Source organism: Mustelus asterias, chromosome 22 (genome assembly GCF_964213995.1).
Source record: "Mustelus asterias chromosome 22, sMusAst1.hap1.1, whole genome shotgun sequence".
In the NCBI taxonomy this organism is placed as follows: domain Eukaryota; kingdom Metazoa; phylum Chordata; class Chondrichthyes; order Carcharhiniformes; family Triakidae; genus Mustelus; species Mustelus asterias.
In genome coordinates this window covers 3,078,416-3,098,336 of record NC_135822.1, presented here as the reverse complement: position 1 = coordinate 3,098,336, position 19,921 = coordinate 3,078,416, and the positions used below count along the sequence as shown (strand labels likewise).

Here is a 19,921-nt window from a genome sequence, read left to right as displayed (position 1 = left end):
ATTTGATAGCACGAGCTTTCGGAGCTTTGCCTGAAGGGGCAATGCTCCAAAAGCTTGTGCTACCAAATAAACCTGTTGGACTTTAACCTGGTGTTGTGAGACTACTTACTATGTTACACCTGAACAATGGTTAAGCACATCTTCCTGCTGAACCCTGGTGAAGAACGATGTTTTAGCTGTTTATACTTCCCCACCCATCATCATTAATGTACCACGGCAATTTTTGAACCCTGAAATCTAAATCTAAAGATGACTCTTTAATAGTTAGCTCGGTGCTGTGAACAGAGGTTGTGGTTGGAAGGTTCCCAAAAGAAGTTTACAGTTATGGACGCCACCTGCGCATTTGCTCATGTCAGGCGCCTTGCTGATAAAGACATCTTGACAAATGGCTGGCACAACCTTTGGCCTGCAACAAAGTTCATTGAAGACAATGATACTGACAAAGACTTTGAAAGTTTTTGTGTGAACAAAGGAAAAAATCTGGCAAACTAGCTCCTTGAGTATGCAAAGGGTATATCAACGGGATGTGGAGTATGCTGGAGGCAGAAGATATTGAGGAAGTGTTTAACATTGATAACAATGCTCCTGTCATTCATTCTTTGACTGAAAGGAAAACTGCCTTGTGTCTTCCTTCCCATTGGATTCTGCTTTCCGGGTTTAGCTGGGAGATACTTGATGACTTGGTGGAGCAGACAAAATCCAATCCAAAACTTATGCACTGTAACAAATAGATGGCAGTCATTCTGAGGTGTCATAATACAGCAGTCGTCTTTTGTTCTCATGACTTACTACACCCTCCGGATCACTCATCTGAATTACTGCATTGCAACTTAATGTTGGGTTGGATTGCCACCTGTTCTAATGTGTAAATAAATGAATTACTGTGGGGAGAGATTATACTCGAAGCTTACATCACCTTCCAGAGTTGTGGAGGGACTTGCACACTATTCATATTATAATGTGTCCTTAGAATAAGCGCCAGATGGCACATTATTCCCAGAGGATTTTCTGTTTCGGTTTTTCTTCCTACACTTTTTAGTCACTCATGGCCATTGCTTCTTATTCTGCAGTACTCATCTGCTTTGCAAAATTTTAATTCTGAAATGGGATGAACCACCTATTTCACATTCTATGGCTGGATTTTCTGGCCATTCTTGCTGGTCGGAACCTCTGGTCCTGCCGACAGCGGACCCCTATCGTGGATATCCAGGCGGTGGGGATGTAAAGAACGGGAAACCATGTTGACAGCTCCTACCACCAGCCAGTGCCAGGCTGCCTCCATGAACCACGCCAGGCGGGGTGGAGGCAAATCCCGTCCATTGTGTACAATCTAATCACAGACCATAGAATAGTACAGCACAAAATGAGTCCATTTACTCATTGACTTTCAGGCTGGTCTTTCAAAGAGTAATCCAATTAGTCCTATTTCACTGCTCTTTCTCATAGAGTTGTAATTAGTTTTCTTCTCAGACCCCATTTGGAGTATTGTGAGCAGTTTTAGGCCCCGAATCTAAGGAAGGATATGCTGGCCTTGGAAAGGGTCCAGAGGAGGTTCACAAGAATCATCCCTGGAATGAAGAGCTTGTCGTATGTGGAACGGTTGAGGACTCTGGGTCTGTACTTGTTGGAGTTTAGAAGGATGAGGGGGAAGCTTATTGAAACTTACAGGATACAGCAAGGCCTGGATAGAGTGGACATGGAGAGGATGTTTCCACTAGTAGGAAAAACTAGAACCAGAGGGCACAACCTCAGGCGAAAGAGACAAACCTTTAAAACAGACATGAGGAGGAATTTCTTCAGCCAGAAAGTGGTGAATCTGTGGAACTATTTGCCGGAGAAGGTTATGGAGGCCAGGTCATTGAGTGTCTTTAAGACAGAGGTAGATAGTTCTTGATTAATAAGGGGATCAGGGGTTATAGGGAAAAGGCAGGAGAATGGGGATGAGAAAAATATCAGCCATGATTGAATGGTGGAGCAGACTCGCTGGGCCGAGTGGCCTAATCCTGCTCCTATGTCTTATGGTCTTATGTATCCAGCTTCCTCCTGAGGATTACTATTGACTCTGTCTCAACTTATTTAGCTTATTAATGATCCATTAGCAAATGATCCAGTAATAACTTTAATTTCAAGTCACCTTCATTGATGAGCTCATCCATTCATACACTGATTAGTTAAAAAACACTGTGCCAGATTTTTATCAAAAGAAAAATCAGTTGGGAAGGTGATGACCCTCTGTTCTATATCACCCTACCACATCACCTATTTCCTGTAAACAGAATCATAGAATCCTTACAGTGCAGAAGGAGGCCATTTGGCCCATCGAGGCTGCACCGACCACAATCCCACCCAAGCCGTAATCCCACAACACAATGCATTTACCCTACTAATCCCCCTGACACTAAGGGGCAATTTAGCATGGTCAATCCACCTAACCTGCATGTCTTTCGGACTGTGGGAAGAAACCGGAGCACCCAGAGGAAACCCATGCAGACACGGGGAGAACGTGCAGACTCTGCACAAACAATGACTCAAGCCAGGAATCGAACCTAAGTTCCTGGCGCTGCGCTAACCACTATGCTACTGTGTCGCCCAGATATTGGGTGGTAGCCAAAATTATCTTCACATGCAATGACCCTCAAGTCACGTCCAGCAATAAGAATAAGATGCAGGTTTAAACATAGCGAATAGTTTTATGAGGCGCACTGCTGCAGCTAACGCTTTACTCAGAGTCCATGCTGGAAAAGAATACGTGGAATGTAATTATAAAGAAACGAGATGTCTAAGTATTCTTACTGATGAATCGCCCAATGTTGATGTGCTGCCAGAATCCCGTTTCTCCAAAATCCTCTCTGTTTCTGCAGCTCGGCACAGCATTCGGACAGCTTCTTCTTGCACCAGCAGGTCTGGCAGTGTTGGTTTAAATATCAAGTGCACTCTAAACTTCTGCCGTTCAGAGATAGAATAAATAACATTTTAAAGTGATAAACAAAAGTGTGAATGATAAATAAAGCTTCAAATGTATTGACATGGACTATGAGGCCAATGAATGGCCAACATTTCTTGCAACCTTGAAGAAAATGCTTCTTATACCAGAGGAACCCGCAAAATTGGGGCTGAAATTCATGAATGAAACAGGATAGAATACATCGCTGATTAGCAACTTGTTAACCATCATATTCTCAGAATGTTTATGTTTCAAGGGGACATTTATGTAATTTGTTTATGGGAAAACAGGTATAAACTTGTCTGAAACAGGAATAACTAATTATTAATCCTTTTTAAAAATATCTCACTCAGTGATTCTGGTTATAACTGGTGATTTTAATATAAGGAGTGATAGATGTGAATATATTGCTCTTTGGTAAAGGAGTAGCTGCACTGAACACTTCCAAGCTTAGCTCCCTTGGATGAACAGCAAAGCTCCTTCCATTCTGCTCAATAACCAAACTTCAGAAAAAAGCATTTTTCCTGCATCAGAGTGAACTTTTTCACTTCAGAGACCAGCTATCCTTAAAAGCATCGGGAGTAAAACTGCAAAGATTTGATTGTAAATTACGGCCCCTTTGCTCGAGTGAATTAAAATCCAGGTGAGATGGTGTTTAAAGCCATTGCTCCACCTATCGGTGTATAAGGCAGACTTCCATCTGATTCCACAAGGAGTTTTATTTGAATGGGTCTCTAGCCTGTCGCCAGAGGCTTATAGTTGGAGGGGGTGCCACTCCACATCAAGTATGGCTGACCAGGAGTCCCTCTTGTTCTTACCGCCTGCCTTTGGCGTGTTGGAAAACTTTTGCAGGTCGATACTCAAACTGTTTGATCGCATTATGAACGCACCTTCAAGTCCTGGAATGGGACTCGAACCTGGAGCTTTCTGCCTCAGAGGCAGGGACATCACCCACTGCTCTGCAAGACCTTCCTTCAGGAACAGTACTGGCCAAAATATTCTAACCCTTTCGACTTAGCAACCACTCTCTGTCTCTCCTGCAGGCAGACTCTCTCCCTCATGAGCAACTTCTCTGCCTGACTCTTGCTCCTGAACCCTCACTCTGTGTGAAGCTCAGGAGAGGGTTAGTGAGAAGAAGGGAATGAACAAAAGGAGCTGTGAATTGAAAAGTCAGATAGGGAAGCGGTGATAGTTGGACAGGGAGACGCCATATGGTAGAAGTTTTGGGTGAGAGAGAGGCCACTCCATTCCAGCTGATCTGCTAATGCACACTGTCAGGCCCAGTGCAAAACAGTTTCAACCTCTTGAAAATATTACTTGTGTACAAGTTGAGACCCAAATATTTGACTAAAAATTTGGTCTCAAGCTTGACATTTACATGAGTACATACTGAGTTCTCCGGAGACAGACTGAACTTGAATCATCGGTGATGATTGTATTCAAATGTCAATTTCTATAAATCTATGAATATGGAAACACAATAGCAACACCACATACTTAGTTAGCACATTCATATAGAAACATCTCAGCGTCCTTCCTAAAGATGTACATAAAACTCACACTAAGCCAAAGAAGGAAAGATTGAAGTGTTGGCCAAAGCTTTACTTAGAATGATGGGTTTTAAAGAGCATCTCAGCAGAGAGGGAGGTGAAGAGGGGTCAGAAGTTTCAAAGCGTGAGGTTTGGATGGCTGAAGGCACAGTCACTAATGGTGGAATGAAGAATACACAAGTATCCTGCTACTGATGACTATGAAACCATTGTTGACTGTCGGGAAAAACCCATCTGGTTCACTAATGTCCTTTCGGGAAGGAAATCTACCGTCCTCACCTGGTCTGGCCTATATGTGACTCCAGAGCCACAGCAATGTGGTTGGCTCTCAACTGCCCTCCAAGGGCAACTAGGGATGGGCAATAAATGCTGGCCAGCCAGTGACACCCATGTCCCATGAATGAATGAATATCCAGAGCCCGAAGAACAGAGTTTGGGGAAGGGGAGGGTGTGTCGGCATTATAGGGCCAGAAAAGGTCACAGAGACAGGGGGAGCCAAGCCTTGAGGGATTTGACCACAAGGGTGAGAATTGTAAATGTGGAATCGCAGGTCAGAGGGTGCTGGGGTAATGGTTGAGCAGGTGCGGCATAGGCTACAGGCAACAGAGTTTTGGATTAGTTTAAATTTTTAAGAAGGTGGCAAATGGAACGTTGGTCGGGAGACGATTGAAATAGTCGAGTGTGGAGATGGCAAAGACATAGCTGAGGCTGTGTGGCTGGAGAGGATACAGAGTCAGGAGTACAATGCGGGATTGAATAGATTACAAACAGTTTGGTTCAGTGGCTGGGATGGGACGGAATCTGTGATTGGAGAGTAACAGAAGGACAGGCATAGGTTTGGCTTGGTGAAGAACCAGAAAGTTCTGCAAAGCAAAGGCAGCTGAATAATAGGCTCACTACATGGGTGATGATTCAGTCGATAAGTTCCTTAAGGGGATAAGGAGGTAGTTGGCAATGTAGGAAATGACCTGGGAGTTATCTTTACTCAAATTAACTTGTTTTATAGAAAACGTTACACAGCATTTCCATCCCTTTTTTACATTTTAGCACATGATCAGTTTTCTATCAGCGATGTGAAAAAGCTGTGGATGAACTCTGACCTCTCCTGGCATTACAGTTCCACCAGCAGGTGCAATAGTTAAATACGAATATTCCGGAACGACAAACTCAAATGATGTTGGTCCGACAGGAGCAATTTCTCCTTTTCCGATCCTTGGCACGGGGTGAGTAAATTCATTTTGGCTGGTGTGTGAATTCTCCACATACAGAGTCACTGTGGATGTATCATTCAAAGCCGTAGCAGCAAAGTGAATCACTGAGTGCGATAACTTCAGCGGAGGGAAGACACCAACAGCTTTACAGGAAATCTTGAATTCCCTAAGTAATAAAATAAATTAACAAAATGTTGCTTGCTGCTCTGTAATTGCATCAAGATATCAATAATTCTTTAAACAGTGAGCGGGATGGTAAGTTATTTCTGAGATGGTGTTTCCTGCCTTTGATTAGCAATGCTGGAAGTCTAGAGTTTCCACACTTGTAAAAGCATCAGTCGAAGGCTCTGCTTGATACTCCGTACATGCCACAGATATTTTAAGTTTGCTTACGTAACACTGATGTGGAAAAGAGAATCTTATAATATAATCAAAGTAGTATATTATAATAGCTGAGCATTTTGCTAACTGTCCTCTCTGTTGGGGAAGTGTAAATAAAATTTAGTTCAATAATGGCTTCTTGCAATTGAGCATGTGTTAATCTTTCTTAGTGCAATACAGAACAGAAAGATAACAATAAGGCTGGAGTGGAATTCTCTTTAGCATTTCATTGGTGAAATTAAAGGCTAAAGTATATTGACCCATAATTTCCTGGTTCCCCAGCACTGGATTGGGGGTACCCCAAGATGCGCCAGGGAATCCCTCTTGGAAGTTCCCATGTAAAGGCTTATGCGGCAATTGTCCAGAAGGGCTAACTTTCTCTGGACAATTGTGCTGGGCTGGGAACCACTGACGAAGCGAGTTAAATAGCTGGGCTAAACCCTATCAAAAAATGGCAGAGTGTTGTTTCTGACGAGAAAACTGGCGTGTTTCTCTCCAGATCTCACCACACTCTGCCAAAAAATATTGAGGGGAAGTGTTTCGCACCATCATACAGGTGAGCAGAGCCTAAACACGCTGGCAAAACCCGCCAGCACAGAGATCGGGACACCATCCTTAAAGGGTGCTTGATCATAATCTGTATAACTCCACCACCCCTGACCCCCCAACCCACCCCCCAGTTCACCATGGAGGTTTCAGGGGCTCCCCCCCCCCCACCCCCACCCCCGATCGGAGTTGGTCCCTTCTCTCTCCCCGCACCCATCATTGTCCTCTCCTTGTGTGTCCATGCAAAGCCTACACGTCTGGGTTCAAGAAGACAGCTCAACACCACCTTCTGAAGGGCAATGAGGGATGGGCAATAAATGGTGGCCTAGCCAGCAATCCCAAAATCCCGTAAATGAATTTTTAAAAATGTATTTCATTTCTCGCAAGCGTAGATGAGCCAAGTCACAAGCTTAACTGATTATCTTAAATTGGTTGTTAGTGTTGGTATCAGCACACTCAAGATTATTCAGCAAGTAGTGCCTAATCACAGAATTGCGTCCTTATAAATGTTTTGTTTTGAGTTTTGCAAGTACAGGCTGGTTGCGTATGGTCTGCTATTACAAGCAATTGAAGAAACATGCTATTTGATTTGAGCAGCCAATCATCAGAACTTATGTCATATGTACCTGACATCACACCGGCACTGAAATTCATACACAATATTGCTCGGGTGGTAGACTGATGGCAGCATCCATCAGTAGAATACAGACTGTATCAGGAACCCATCAGCACTCAAAGGGCAAAATCCTGCTCATGAATTCTGGAAATTTGAGATATATTTGGATGCTTGATTTCTCCAAAATCCTTACCCACCTTCTCTTTAAAAACTTGTGTACACACACTATCCCTTGTCTTATTTTTATACTTCTAGTAATAATGTTTGTTGTATCTTACATTAATAGGCTATGTTAAGGTAATTAGGATCACAGGTTAATTGCAGACTGGTGGACCTAGTTACAATAACACAATTAATTGTTAATATAATGACATGTAAGTACAAAGAACAAAGAACAAAGGTACTACAGAATCATGTTCAGTCTATTTTGGGGACAGTGCCTCAGTATAAAACAATGGTTGTGCACATCAGCTTTATTACTTCTAGAGTATTTGACTGCTTATTAAGGTTAGTATTGGGGAAAATAACTATTTCCATTTCTAGTAATGAGCACTAAGAGTGAGCCCTGCTAGAACAAGTATAGCAGTGGCAACTTGAACAAAAAACTGTCCCAACAACGTGCTGTATTATGACCGACTTTATGCTGCCGAATTCTGCCTACAAGACGGAGATTTCTCAACTCATTTAATTTAGGATCATTTCATTCAATATCACTGTGTACTCAATTTGAATTGAGGTCTTTTGCTATGCATTAGTCACATATCTGCTTTGAAAATATGTCTGCAAAGAAAGACCCGTTGTAATAACCAGTGGTCCCGCGTGTGGATCCCTCTCTACAGGTCCTGACACATTTGGCGGGATTTTTCTCCCTTTCTGCGGTGTGTTCTGTGGTGGCGGGAGAAGGTGGGATCTTAAGTTCCCGCTGTTGTCAACAGGGTTGTCTGTTGAAGGCACCCCTTGTTGCTGGGAAACCCGCAGTGGGAGCGTGCCGTCGGCGAGATCATAAGATCCCACCAGCGTGAATGGCGACTGAGTATCCAATCTCAATAGGGCCATCTGGAGGGAGCTGTCACAATGCAGCAACTTTCCAGGAGAAGGGAAAATCACCGCAAGTTCCTCTTTCACATCCTGGCAGCCTCAGCATTGGGAGAGAACAGGGAAACCGATTCCCCTTCTCCTTCGTTATCAAATGATGATCTGGAAAAAAAACTTTTAAAAAGTCCCTACCTCCATTTTTTAAGTTCCAAAAGAGGTTATCACATTAGGCACAAGCTTAAATCCAAGTGATTTTGGGAAATCATTTCTTGAATGTTATCAGAATTCCTAATTGACAAAAAAATGCTGAAACTGAGCCAAGCTTTCCTGGTCTCTTCTGGTGCTGACAGCAATTTTAGTAGTTGGGTTTGGCACATGCATTGAAGAGTTGGGGGCTGTTTAGGTCAATCTTGTTTCATCGTTATTACATTACATTGGCATCATCCGACTTTTCCACTTGTGTTAAAATGCAGGTCAGAAATTCCAAAGTGTTTTATGATGTCCGCCGGGATCATAAGTTTTGCAATTTGAATTTGGCTAGGGGAAGCATGAGATGTTTCACTTCAGGTGTGATTCAAATGACCCACTAGGGAGTTTTTATCAAACACAGTTTATTTAAGAATACAGTTAATACATACCAATTACAAACAAGAGAAAAAACCATGATATTGTATAACCCTTGACAAATATTTGAAATGCTCCAACCAAACAAACCTCCTTAAAACATACCCTTCCCACAGGTTTAGCACAGAAAATATGACTGCTCACATGATGCTGGAACTTAGTCTTTTGGGTGGAGAATTAAAACGCTAACTTCCCAGCCTTGTAACTTCTAGCAGCCCTCGAGATAGAGGTAATGCCACTGCTGGTCTCTAGCTTTAGCCAGCGAACCACTGTAAAAGACAGGATTCTCACTCCAGGAAGGCAAGAAGACTTGCTTCCAGCTAGCCAGCAGACTCTATACTGCCAGGGAGACAGAGAGAAAACCTGCCTATAACTTGACAACCAGGGCAGCTTCTGACACTGACCCAAAACTGAAAATGAATTCTTGGATTCCTCTGTGAAGGAACCACCTGACTTTGACATCCCCCTCACAATTCAAAAGATCGTAAAATTCCAGACAATGAATGAGGCCCAGTGTAAAAATAACCAGAGCCCCACTTAAACCATTGAAGCAGCAATAAAAGGACTCCTAAGAAGGCAGCCAGTGCCACAATGCAACCAAAAGGCCTGCTTACAAACTGCAGAGAACATGATTTAAAAAAAAGACATTTCTTAAAGATACACTAGCATCACACTTGTAAGATCCTGCATCAAAATCATGATCTAGTTCTTTGCATATTAGGTTGTGACTTCTAAATAATAATCATTAAACCAATTAAAACCCATATGCAATTGCCTCTGTATTTAAGAATAAACAGCTCCTGTAAAAGTAAATCCTTTTACTGATTTTAAAATAAATGACCTGCTTCAGGAGGCCAACATTTCAAAAGGTATGAAGAGAAAGAACAAAAAGAAGAAAAGTGAATAACAAGGAAACTGATTTGACACACTGGATGAAAGCTGTGAGAGTCTGATGGACGAATCTTTTTTCTCCTGGACGCCTGCTGCTGTTGGTTATTTGAAGTGTCTTTATTGATCTATTTTGTTTTCGTTTTAATAAGGCTTAGCAAACAAAATCACATCTGAAAAGTATATAATAATTTGACCATCAATGCTGAATAATGTGCAAATTGAGGCACAGTTTGCAGCCATACTATTAACTTAGAGTTCTGGCAGAAGCTAAAATTATTCCAGCTGTGCAAAATTATATTTTTTCTTCAAATTCTGTTACTTAATATATTAATATTAATATAAGTAATCTTATTGCACAAACATGGTAAGCATTCTAGCTGCTCAAAAGATTGATATTTAACTCAAAAGCGATAATTTGCATATGTGAAATTGTGCTTAATGATTGTCATCAGTTCTCTTGAATTCACTTAAAGATTGGCTCAAAATTCCACTCAGAGACTGGAGACGTGCAGATCGGATAAGCATGATTCCTCACCAGGGCTGGCAACTTCCAGGTGTTATTGTGCTCATGGGAAAGACTATCATAACTCATTCACATCTGTGCTTCTCATAAATTATGTGCTTTTCACACTTGCGAAAGATCGAGCATAACTCATTGTCACAGGTGAAATATTCCCCATTTATGAAGGTTACAGTGTTTGATGAAGAATGGTTAACCCTATGAGGAATACAGCAACAATTCTGAACCAAATCAAAGATTAAATTTAATTCAGCTGTGTGCCCATTACATTCACACCTGCTTACTAATAAATTAAACTACAAGAGGAAGAAGCAGCAGAAAAAGCAGCAGAGGTTCATACGCTCACCTATAGCCTGATGTCACTGTGAGTACAGCATGTACATGCACAGCACAATGCTTCAAGCAGGAAACAGGCAGCAAGCGCCTGCCATTTACACCGGCGGGATTGTATGGTCCCGCCGACAGCACCCCCCCCCCCCACTGCTGGGAAACCCGGCGACGAGGGGCGCGTTCAACGGGAAATCCCGTTGACAATAGTGGGACTATAAGATCCCACCGCCAGCTAGTGGCCCATTGCCTCCTGCTACTGTGAAACACACCGTGAGGAGGAGAAAAATCCTGCCTAAGAAATTATTTCAAAAGTGTAATAATTTGTGCAGCACAGGAAACTATACTTATGAGATTCCTCAGGTATAACTGTACAATATGCTTTAGTAACCAAGTCTGTCTCCAAGTTATGTGTGTAAAAATATATCGGGAGAATCTTACCAAAGAATGGAGTGTTGTTTCCAGCTATAGAAATGGCAGGTTTCTCTCCAGAGAAACGCACTGATTTTCTCTCCAGATTTTATGACACTCTGCCAAAAAATTCAAGGTGGCATGTTTTACGCCATCATGCATGCGGCCTGAACATGCCAACAAAACTCAGCTGCACTGAGATCAGAGCGCCATCTTTACAGGGCGCCCCGATCAGAACAGCAATAAACCTCTCCCCACCAGCCCACCGGAGAGGCACAGGGGCTCCCCTCCCCATCCCTGATCAGAGTCGGTACTTCTCTGCCCCCAACTCCCCCGATCATCAGCCCACCCCCCCTCCTTATGCTCACCCACCCACCCCTCCCAGATGGAGATGGCACCTACCCTCCCCCCCCCGCCCCACCACAGCCATCGCCAGCATCCCCTGCTCCTCCATCTGCTCCTGGCCACCATTACATACAGGTGGACCCCCCATTCCCCATGAGGCCCATTCCTTGTCACAGGTTGGCACTGCCAAGTTGGCATGGGCATGGTGCCAACGTGACAGCATGAATCTGTGCCAAGGGACAGTGCCAGAGGGCATTGCCAGCCCATTGTCTGGCCATGTCCCTCTCCCCCGGGGGGTTGTATTCATCTTTATGCCCCCAGGGAGACCCCCACGACAGGTTCACGTTTAGGTTAACCTGGTGTGGGAGGTCAAAGAGATTCAAATATATTGAAATTCATGTAATGGACGTTCATGCCATGATGTCGCTGGGAGGAGCGAGGCAGATCCAAGATCTCGATCTAGTCGGTGAGATCTGCGACTTTCAGATTTTGAGCCATCGGCAATTGCACGGGAAGTGAGGCTGGGCTCAAGATCGCTCCCAATGACTAAGATGATCTTATGCCTGTTCTCTGTCAAATTAACATATTTTTAGCGATGCTACAGATTACCAGAGATCTTGACGACATTGACTACATCTGGTTTCTGGTCTGCCATTGCCTTGATGTTAATCTCACCATAGCCTCTTAACATCTCCTGTAACCTCCTCCAGCCCGACCACCCTCCAAGATAGTTGCACATCTTCAATTCTCGCTTTCTGAGCATCTCCAATTTTCATTGCTTCACCATTGGTGGCCATGCCTTCAGCTGCCTAGGTCCTAAGCTGCGGAATTCCCAACCCAATTCAACATGGTAAGTAGTATCACAACACCAGGTTAAAGTCCAACAAGTTTATTTGGTAGCACGAGCTTTCGGAGCATTGCCCCTTCATCAGGCAACGCTCCAACAGCTCATGCTATCAAATAAACCTGTTGGACTTTAACCTGGTGTTGTGAGACTACTTACTGTGCCCACCCCAGTCCAACGCCGGCATCTCCACATCATTCAACATGGAGCTGCTCTCTCTTCCATTTAAATTTAAATGGTTTTAATGGCCATTGCAGCCAGGCCACCCCAGGAATGGGGTGAAACCTGAGAACTGATTACTGAAACATGGCTAAGGGAGGGACAGGACTGGCAGCTTAATGTTCCAGGGTACAGATGCTATGGGAAAGGTAGAACAGGAGGTAAGAGAGGAGGGGGGTTGCACTTTTGATTAGGGAAAGCATCGCGGCTGTACTGAGAGGGGATATATCCGAGGCTTCGGCCACTGAGTCTATATGGGTAGAACTGAGAAATAAGGAGGGGGAAATCACTTTGATAGGGTTGTACTATAGGCCCCCAAATAGTCAGCGGGAAATTGAGGAGCAAATATGTAAGGAGATTACAGATAGCTCCAAGAAAAATAGGGTGGTAATAGTCGGAGATTTAAATTTTCCCAACATTGACTGGGACAGCCATAGTATTAGAGGGTTGGATGGAGAGAAATTTGTTGAGTGTATTCAGGAGGAATTTCTCATTCAGTATGTGGATGGCCCGACTAGAGAGGGGGCAAAACTTGACCTCCTCTTGGGAAATAAGGAAGGGCAGGTGACAGAAGTGTTAGTGAGGGATCACTTTGGGACCAGTGACCATAATTCTATTAGTTTTAAGATAGCTATGGAGAATGATAGGTCGATCCCAAAAGTTAATATTCTAAATTGGGGCAAGGCCAATTTTGATGGTATCAGGCAGGAACTTTCAAAAGTTAATTGGGGGAGTCTGTGGGAAGGAAAAGGGACGTCTGGTAAGTGGCATGATTTCAAAAGTGTGTTAACCAGGGTTCAGGGTAAGCACATTCCTCTTAGAGTGAAGGGCAAGGCTGGCAGAAGTCGGGAACCCTGGATGACTCGGGATATTGAGGCCCTGGTCAAGAAGAAGAAAGAGGCACATGAAGTGCAGAGGCAGCTGGGATCAAGTGAATCTCTTGAAGAGTATAGGGGGTGTAGGAGTAGAGTTAAGAGAGAAATTAGGAGGGCAAAATGGGGACACGAAATTGTTTTGGCAGATAAGGCAAAGGAGAATCCAAAGAACTTCTACAAATACATAAAGCACAAAAGAGTAACAAGGGAGAGAGTAGGGCCTCTTAAGGATCAACAAGGTGATCTATGTGCGGATCCACAAGAGATGGGCGAGATCCTAAATGAATATTTCTCATCAGTATTTACTGTTGAGAAAAGCATGGATGTTAGGGAACTTGGGGAAATAAATATTGATGTCTTGAGGAGTGTACATATTACAGAGAAGGAGGTGCTGGAAGTCTTAAAGCGCATCAACGTAGATAAATCTGCGGGACCTAATGAGGTATATCCCAGGACGTTGTGGGAGGCTAGGGAGGAAATTGCGGGTCCCCTAGCCGAGATATTTGAATCATCGCTAGTCACGGGTGAGGTGCCTGAAGATTGGAGAGTGGCAAATGTTGTGCCTTTGTTTAAAAAGGGCTGCAGGTAAAAGCCTGGGAACTACAGGCCAGTGAGCCTCACATCTGTGGTGGGTAAATTGTTGGAAGGTATTTTGAGAGACAGGATCTACAGGCATTTAGGGATGCAAGGACTGATTAGGGACAGTCAGCATGGTTTTGAGTGGAAAATCATGTTTCACAAATTTGATTGAGTTTTTTGAAGGGGTGACCAAGAAGGTAGATGAGGGCAGTGCAGTTGATGTTATCTACATGGACTTTAGCAAGGCCTTTGACAAGGTACCGCATGGTAGGTTGTTGCATAAAGTTAAATCTCACGGGATCCAGGGTGAGGTATCTAAATGCATACAAAATTGGTTTCTTGACAGAAGCCAGAGGGTGGTTGTCGAGAGTTGTTTTTCAAACTGGAGGCCTGTGACCAGCGGTGTGCCTCAGGGATCAGTGCTGGGCCCACTGTTATTTGTCATTTATATTAATGATTTGGATGAGAATATAGGGCGCATGGTTAGTAAGTTTGCAGATGACACCAAGATTGGTGGCATGATGGACAGTGAGGAAGGTTATCGCCAATTGCAGTGGGATCTTGATCAATTGGGCCAGTGGGCTGATGAATAGCAGATGGAGTTTAATTTAGACAAATGCGAGGTAATGCATTTTGGTAGATTGAACCAGGGCAGGACTTACTCAGTTAATGGTAGGGCGTTGGGGAGAGTTACAGAACAAAGAGATCTAGGAGTACATGTTCATAGCTCCTTGAAAGTGGAGTCACAAGTGGACAGAGTGGTGAAGAAGGCATTCGGCATACTTGGTTTCATCGGTCAGAACAGTGAATACAGCAGTTGGGACGTCTTGTTGAAGTTGTACAAGACATTGGTAAGGCACACTTGGAATACTGTGTGCAATTCTGGTCACCCTATTATAGAAAGGATATTATTAAACTAGAAAGAGTGCAGAAAAGATTTACTAGGATGCTACCGGGACTTGATGGATTGAGTTATAAGGAGAGGCTGAATAGACTGGGACTTTTTTCTCTGGAGTGTAGGAGGCTGAGGGGTGACCTTATAGAGGTCTATAAAATAATGAGGGGCATAGACAAGGTAGATAGTCAATATCTTTTCTCAAAGGTAGGGGAGTCTAAAACTAGAGGGCATAGGTTTAAGGTGAGAGGGGAGAGATACAAAAGTGTCCAGAGGGGCAATTGTTTCACACAGAGGGTGGTGAGTGTCTGGAACAAGCTGCCAGAGGTAGTAGTAGAGGTGGGTACAGTTTTATCTTTTAAAAAGCATTTAGATAGTAACATGGGTACGATGGGTATAGAGGGATATGGGCCAAATGCGGGCAATTGGGATTAGTTTTGGGGTTTTAAAAAAAAAGGGCGGCATGGACAAGTTGGGCCGAAGGGCCTGTTTCCATGCTGTAAACTTCTATGACTCTATGACTCTATAACTGCTATACTTCCCAATGATGTGAAGTTCCACACTGGGCCACCTCTGTTCCCCCCCTGACTGGGGCTAAAAATCCAGGCTGAACAAAATGTTATAGTCACAGCCCTTTCTGAAGGGCCAAGAGTCACATCTTTAAGATTGATTATTTTTCAGTAATAAATATTGCACCGCATTAAGTTGTGGAGGGGCTCATTGATTTCCCAACTGTCACCAAAATAATGTGTTAAATCTCTGTTTTAATTATGAGAATTGGAGAACGATCTCTTCCACTGTCTGGAAAGATTAAATTTACTACAAAAGGTCGTGAATGTAGCCCAATCCATCACGCAAACCAGCATCCCATCCATTGACTCTGTCTACACTTCCTGCTGCCTCGGCAAAGCAGCCAGCATAATTAAGGACTCCACGCACCCCGGACATTCTCTCTTCCACTTTCTTCCTTCGGGAAAAAGATACAAAAGTCTGAGGTCGCGTATCAACCGACTCAAGAACAGCTGCTGCTGTCAGACTTTTGAATGGACTTACCTTGCATTAAGTTGATCTTTCTCTGCACCCTAGCTATGACTGTAACACTACATTCTGCACTCTCTCGTTTCCTTCTCTATGAATGGTATGTTTTGTCTGTATACCGCGCAAGAAACAATACTTTTCACTGTATGTTAATACATGTGATAATAATAAATTAAATCAAATCAAAAAGTAGGATGCTTCAATTGTTGAAGCATGTGACTAACTTTATCACATGCAGATCTGACAGAAAGAAGTAATGGCACTGCCATTCTTGGGAGAGGAAATCCTTAACAAATCTCGATTGTTAAAGCCAGAGGTAGTGAAGGTGTAGGCATTTATGCTGCACGTAAATCCATTTAACAACTGTACCATTCTGAAACAACTAAGGGGGCATTCTACTCAGGCACAAATTAATCACCGCTGGATTATTAAAGGATTTATAATCCTAAATAAAAATAAATACTTTTTTAGATGTTGAAATCTCTGCCCTACATTTTCAGATTTTCCTCTTCCTGTTCTCATTTCAATTTTCCAGCAATTTAAAAAAGATGTTCTGAGTTGTGGGTAATGTTGGCAAAGCCAGATTTATTATTCATCCACTCCTGGGGTGAAGGAAGGTTGTACAGTTTGGGCCCATACCCATTGAAATTTATAAGAATGAAAGGTAATCTGGGTTTGAGTCCTACTCTGTGACCAGATGGAAGGTGTGTCTGTAACACAGCCAAGCAGATTGAGTTTCAACCTGACAAATCGACCAATGGCAGCCGGTGAGAGTGGGAGCTACTCCTGGTCAGCCATGTTTTATGTGGAGTGGCGCCCTCAAGCTATAAGTCCCAGCGACAGACTGGCGACCTGTTCCAGGAATAGTTAGTTATGGAAATGGACAAACATCTGCCTTGTGCACCACTAGGTGCAGGAAGAGAAACAGCAGCAACAACGAAGGGTCATCCAGACTCAATGTTGGCTCTATTCTCTCTCCACAGATGCTGTCAGACCTGCTGAGATTTCCCAACACTTTATTTTTTGTTTCAGCATCTGCAGTAATTTTCTTTTAGCAAGTACAGTGGGTTTGGTAAAATGGATGGTTACTTTGTATTTCATTCAGAACAAAGTTCCATTTATATAAGTGCATTTTCATTAAAGACAAACCACAGCTCTGACCCAAGTGGAAATCCAAGTGTAGCCAGTGATTGATACATTTATCAAATAGCTGAATTTTAGAGTCATAGAGGTTTACAGCACGGAAACAGGCCCTTCGGCCCAACTTGTCCACAGCGCCCCTTTTTTTTGAAAGCTAGTCCCAATTGCCCACATTTGGCCCATATCCCTCTATACCCATTTTACCCACGTAACTGTCTAAATGCTATTTAAAAGACAAAATTGTACCCGCCTCTGCTACTACCTCTGGCAGCTTGTTCCAGACACTCACCACCCTCTGTGTGAAAAAATTGCCCCTCTGGACACTTTCGTATTTCTCCCCTCTCACCTTAAACCCATGCCCTCTAGTTTTAGACTCCCCTGCCTTTGGGAAAATATATTGACTATCTAGCTGATCTATGCCCCTCATTATTTTATAGACCTCTATAAGATCACCCCTCAGCCTCCTATGCTCCAGAGAAAAAAGTCCCAGTCTATCCAGCCTCTCCTTATAACTCAAACCATCAAGTCCTGGTAGCAACCGAGTAAATCTTTTTTGCGTTCTTTCTAGTTTACAGATGAGGAGAAATTATTTTTCTCAAACGGTTGTCAGTATGTGGAATTCTCTTCCCCAGAAAGCAGTGGAGACTGGGTCATTGAATTTATTCAAGGCAGAGTTAGACAGATTTTTGATGGACAAGGGGGAGTCAAGGGTTGAGGGGGATATACAGCAAGGTGGAGTTGAGACCATGATCAGATCAGCCATTGAATGGTGGAGCAGGTTGGAAGGGCTCCTATGTTCCCATGTGTCCTTGCTGCCCTGAGAAGATGGATGGCAGCTCTTAATTCTCCTTGAATCATTGTGGTTCTGGCGATGATGGTATTCTTATGGTGGTGCTAGGTAGGGAATTGTTATTTCCAATTTTATCTCTGGATTATTAATGTGCTATACTATAGTGGAGTGAAATAAAGTATCCATTCGCCATATCAGAGAGAATTTTAAAACCATCAAGAATCTAATGAGCCTTGTTATTGACTACTGTTCTCATTGGCAAGAGCCACTGAAGATAAAAGTTAAGTATCTTGTCCATTGTCTGTTTTTCTCCTTTTCCTTTATGGGTATTTTAGATTTGTAATAAATTGTCTTAAAAAAAAACCTAAGAACTGTGCGTTCACTCAGGTAGTGCAGGTCATAAATGCAAGTCAACTACAAGGCTGCTGCAGTGAAATGCATGACATAATATGCTAATACTGTTTAAATCAAGTTATTAGCATGGATGCTTCATCAAAAGATGTCCAAATAGATGATTAGGTTTTCATCTTCTTTGGCTAGGGATAGTCTCTGGAGACACCAGCCTTATGCCTTTGAACTTTCCCATGAGTGAAAACTGTTCTTATAAGAAACTTTTTGATTTCCTTTGTTTCAGAATGATCTTCAAAGTTAGAAGAGGGCGGAGGGCTTCAGGTTTCTGAGGGAAAAGTAACTGAATTCTTGCTTCTGTAAAAGCAGCACAGGATGATATGTGCTTTCTTGCTACTTCTGTTACTTTTAATGAAGCTAGTACATAATTTACAGTGTGTACTGAGCATTTATTTCTCTGCTTTTCAAAGTGTGTCTACTCATGAAAAGTCTCAGGTCTCACCCTGTAAGCTCAATAACAGGTATTAGCAGATACCGTGCCTGTAAGATTTTGAAGGCAATCTGCGCCAAATTCACAACACCCAACGTGCCGAGAGGAAGGCCAGTGGCAGAAGCTCTCTCCAAATACCAATAAGGACAGCATGAACTGCCAGTTTTGTGAACATCCGGTCCCATCTCTTCAGCCATGAGAGGACGCACAGAAGATGATTCAGTCGCATACAGTTTGGACGTACTCAAATTACAAAGTCATCTATCACCACCAGCAAAGCTGTAAAGTCATACTGTCGTTCAGAAAGAGACAGGGCTCCCTTATGGAGCATAAAATACAAAATATCTCAGCAATTCCACAAAAGTTAACATATTTCAGCGAACCTTTTTTTAAAAACCAGTGCTAGTTAAAAGCAGATATCCCACAGAAGCTTTGTTCGCTTACCTGTTGATTTCAGACTTGCAAATTAGCTCAAAGGCATACTCTTTGGTTTCTTTGGCTTTGAAAAAGATGTCAATATTCAGAGTCTCCAGAGGTAAAAGTACACCAAAACCATGATTAGGTTGCACGTCTACATACTGTAAAGAACAAAAAAAATAAGTGAATAATCAAGCTTCGAGTTTCACTGTGTTTAATTTTAAGATTCATTGTGAACTGAAGACTGCAATCTGTGACAACCTTAAATGCAATAATTTTGTGATATTTTGCACCTCTGCACCTTTACAAATGTAAAGTCATGTTTAAGAATTAAGATATTGAGATTAGTATCTCAGACACCAACACATAAACACATGCACTAATGCAACTCCTGTGTGGAGTACTAGTGGGAAACGATGGCCTAGTGGCATTATCACTAGACTATTAACCCAGAAACACAGCTAATGTTCTGGGGACCCGGGTTCGAATCCCACCATCACAGATGGTGGAATTTGAATTCAATTAAAAAAGAAATCTGGGATTAAGAATCTGCTGATGGCCATGAAAACATTGTCGATTGTCGGAAAAACCCATGTGGTTCACTAATGTCCTTCAGGGAAGGAAATTTGCCGTCCTTACCTGGTCTGGACTAAATGTGACTCCAGAGCCACAGCAATGTGGTTGCCTCTCTACTGCCCTCTGAACAAGGGCAATTAGGAATGGGCAATAAATGCTGGCCAGTCAGTGACACCCATGTCCCACAAATTAATAAAACGGAATCAATACGGAAAACTATGAACCAACAGCTTTAGAAACATAGAAGATAGGAGCAGGAGGAGACCCTTCGAGCCTGCTCCGCCATTAATTACGATCATGGCTGATCAT

General features: G+C 42.9%; 1 protein-coding gene across 1 annotated transcript in view; it reads right to left on the bottom strand.

The window, feature by feature from the left end:
- cfap74 (cilia and flagella associated protein 74) overlaps positions 1 to 19,921 on the bottom strand; it is a 216,799-nt gene that overhangs the window by 25,013 nt on the left and 171,865 nt on the right. Inside the window, 3 exon segments of the mRNA XM_078239710.1 lie at positions 2,794 to 2,943; positions 5,595 to 5,871; positions 19,064 to 19,197. Coding sequence (XP_078095836.1) covers positions 2,794 to 2,943; positions 5,595 to 5,871; positions 19,064 to 19,197 — 561 coding nt within the window.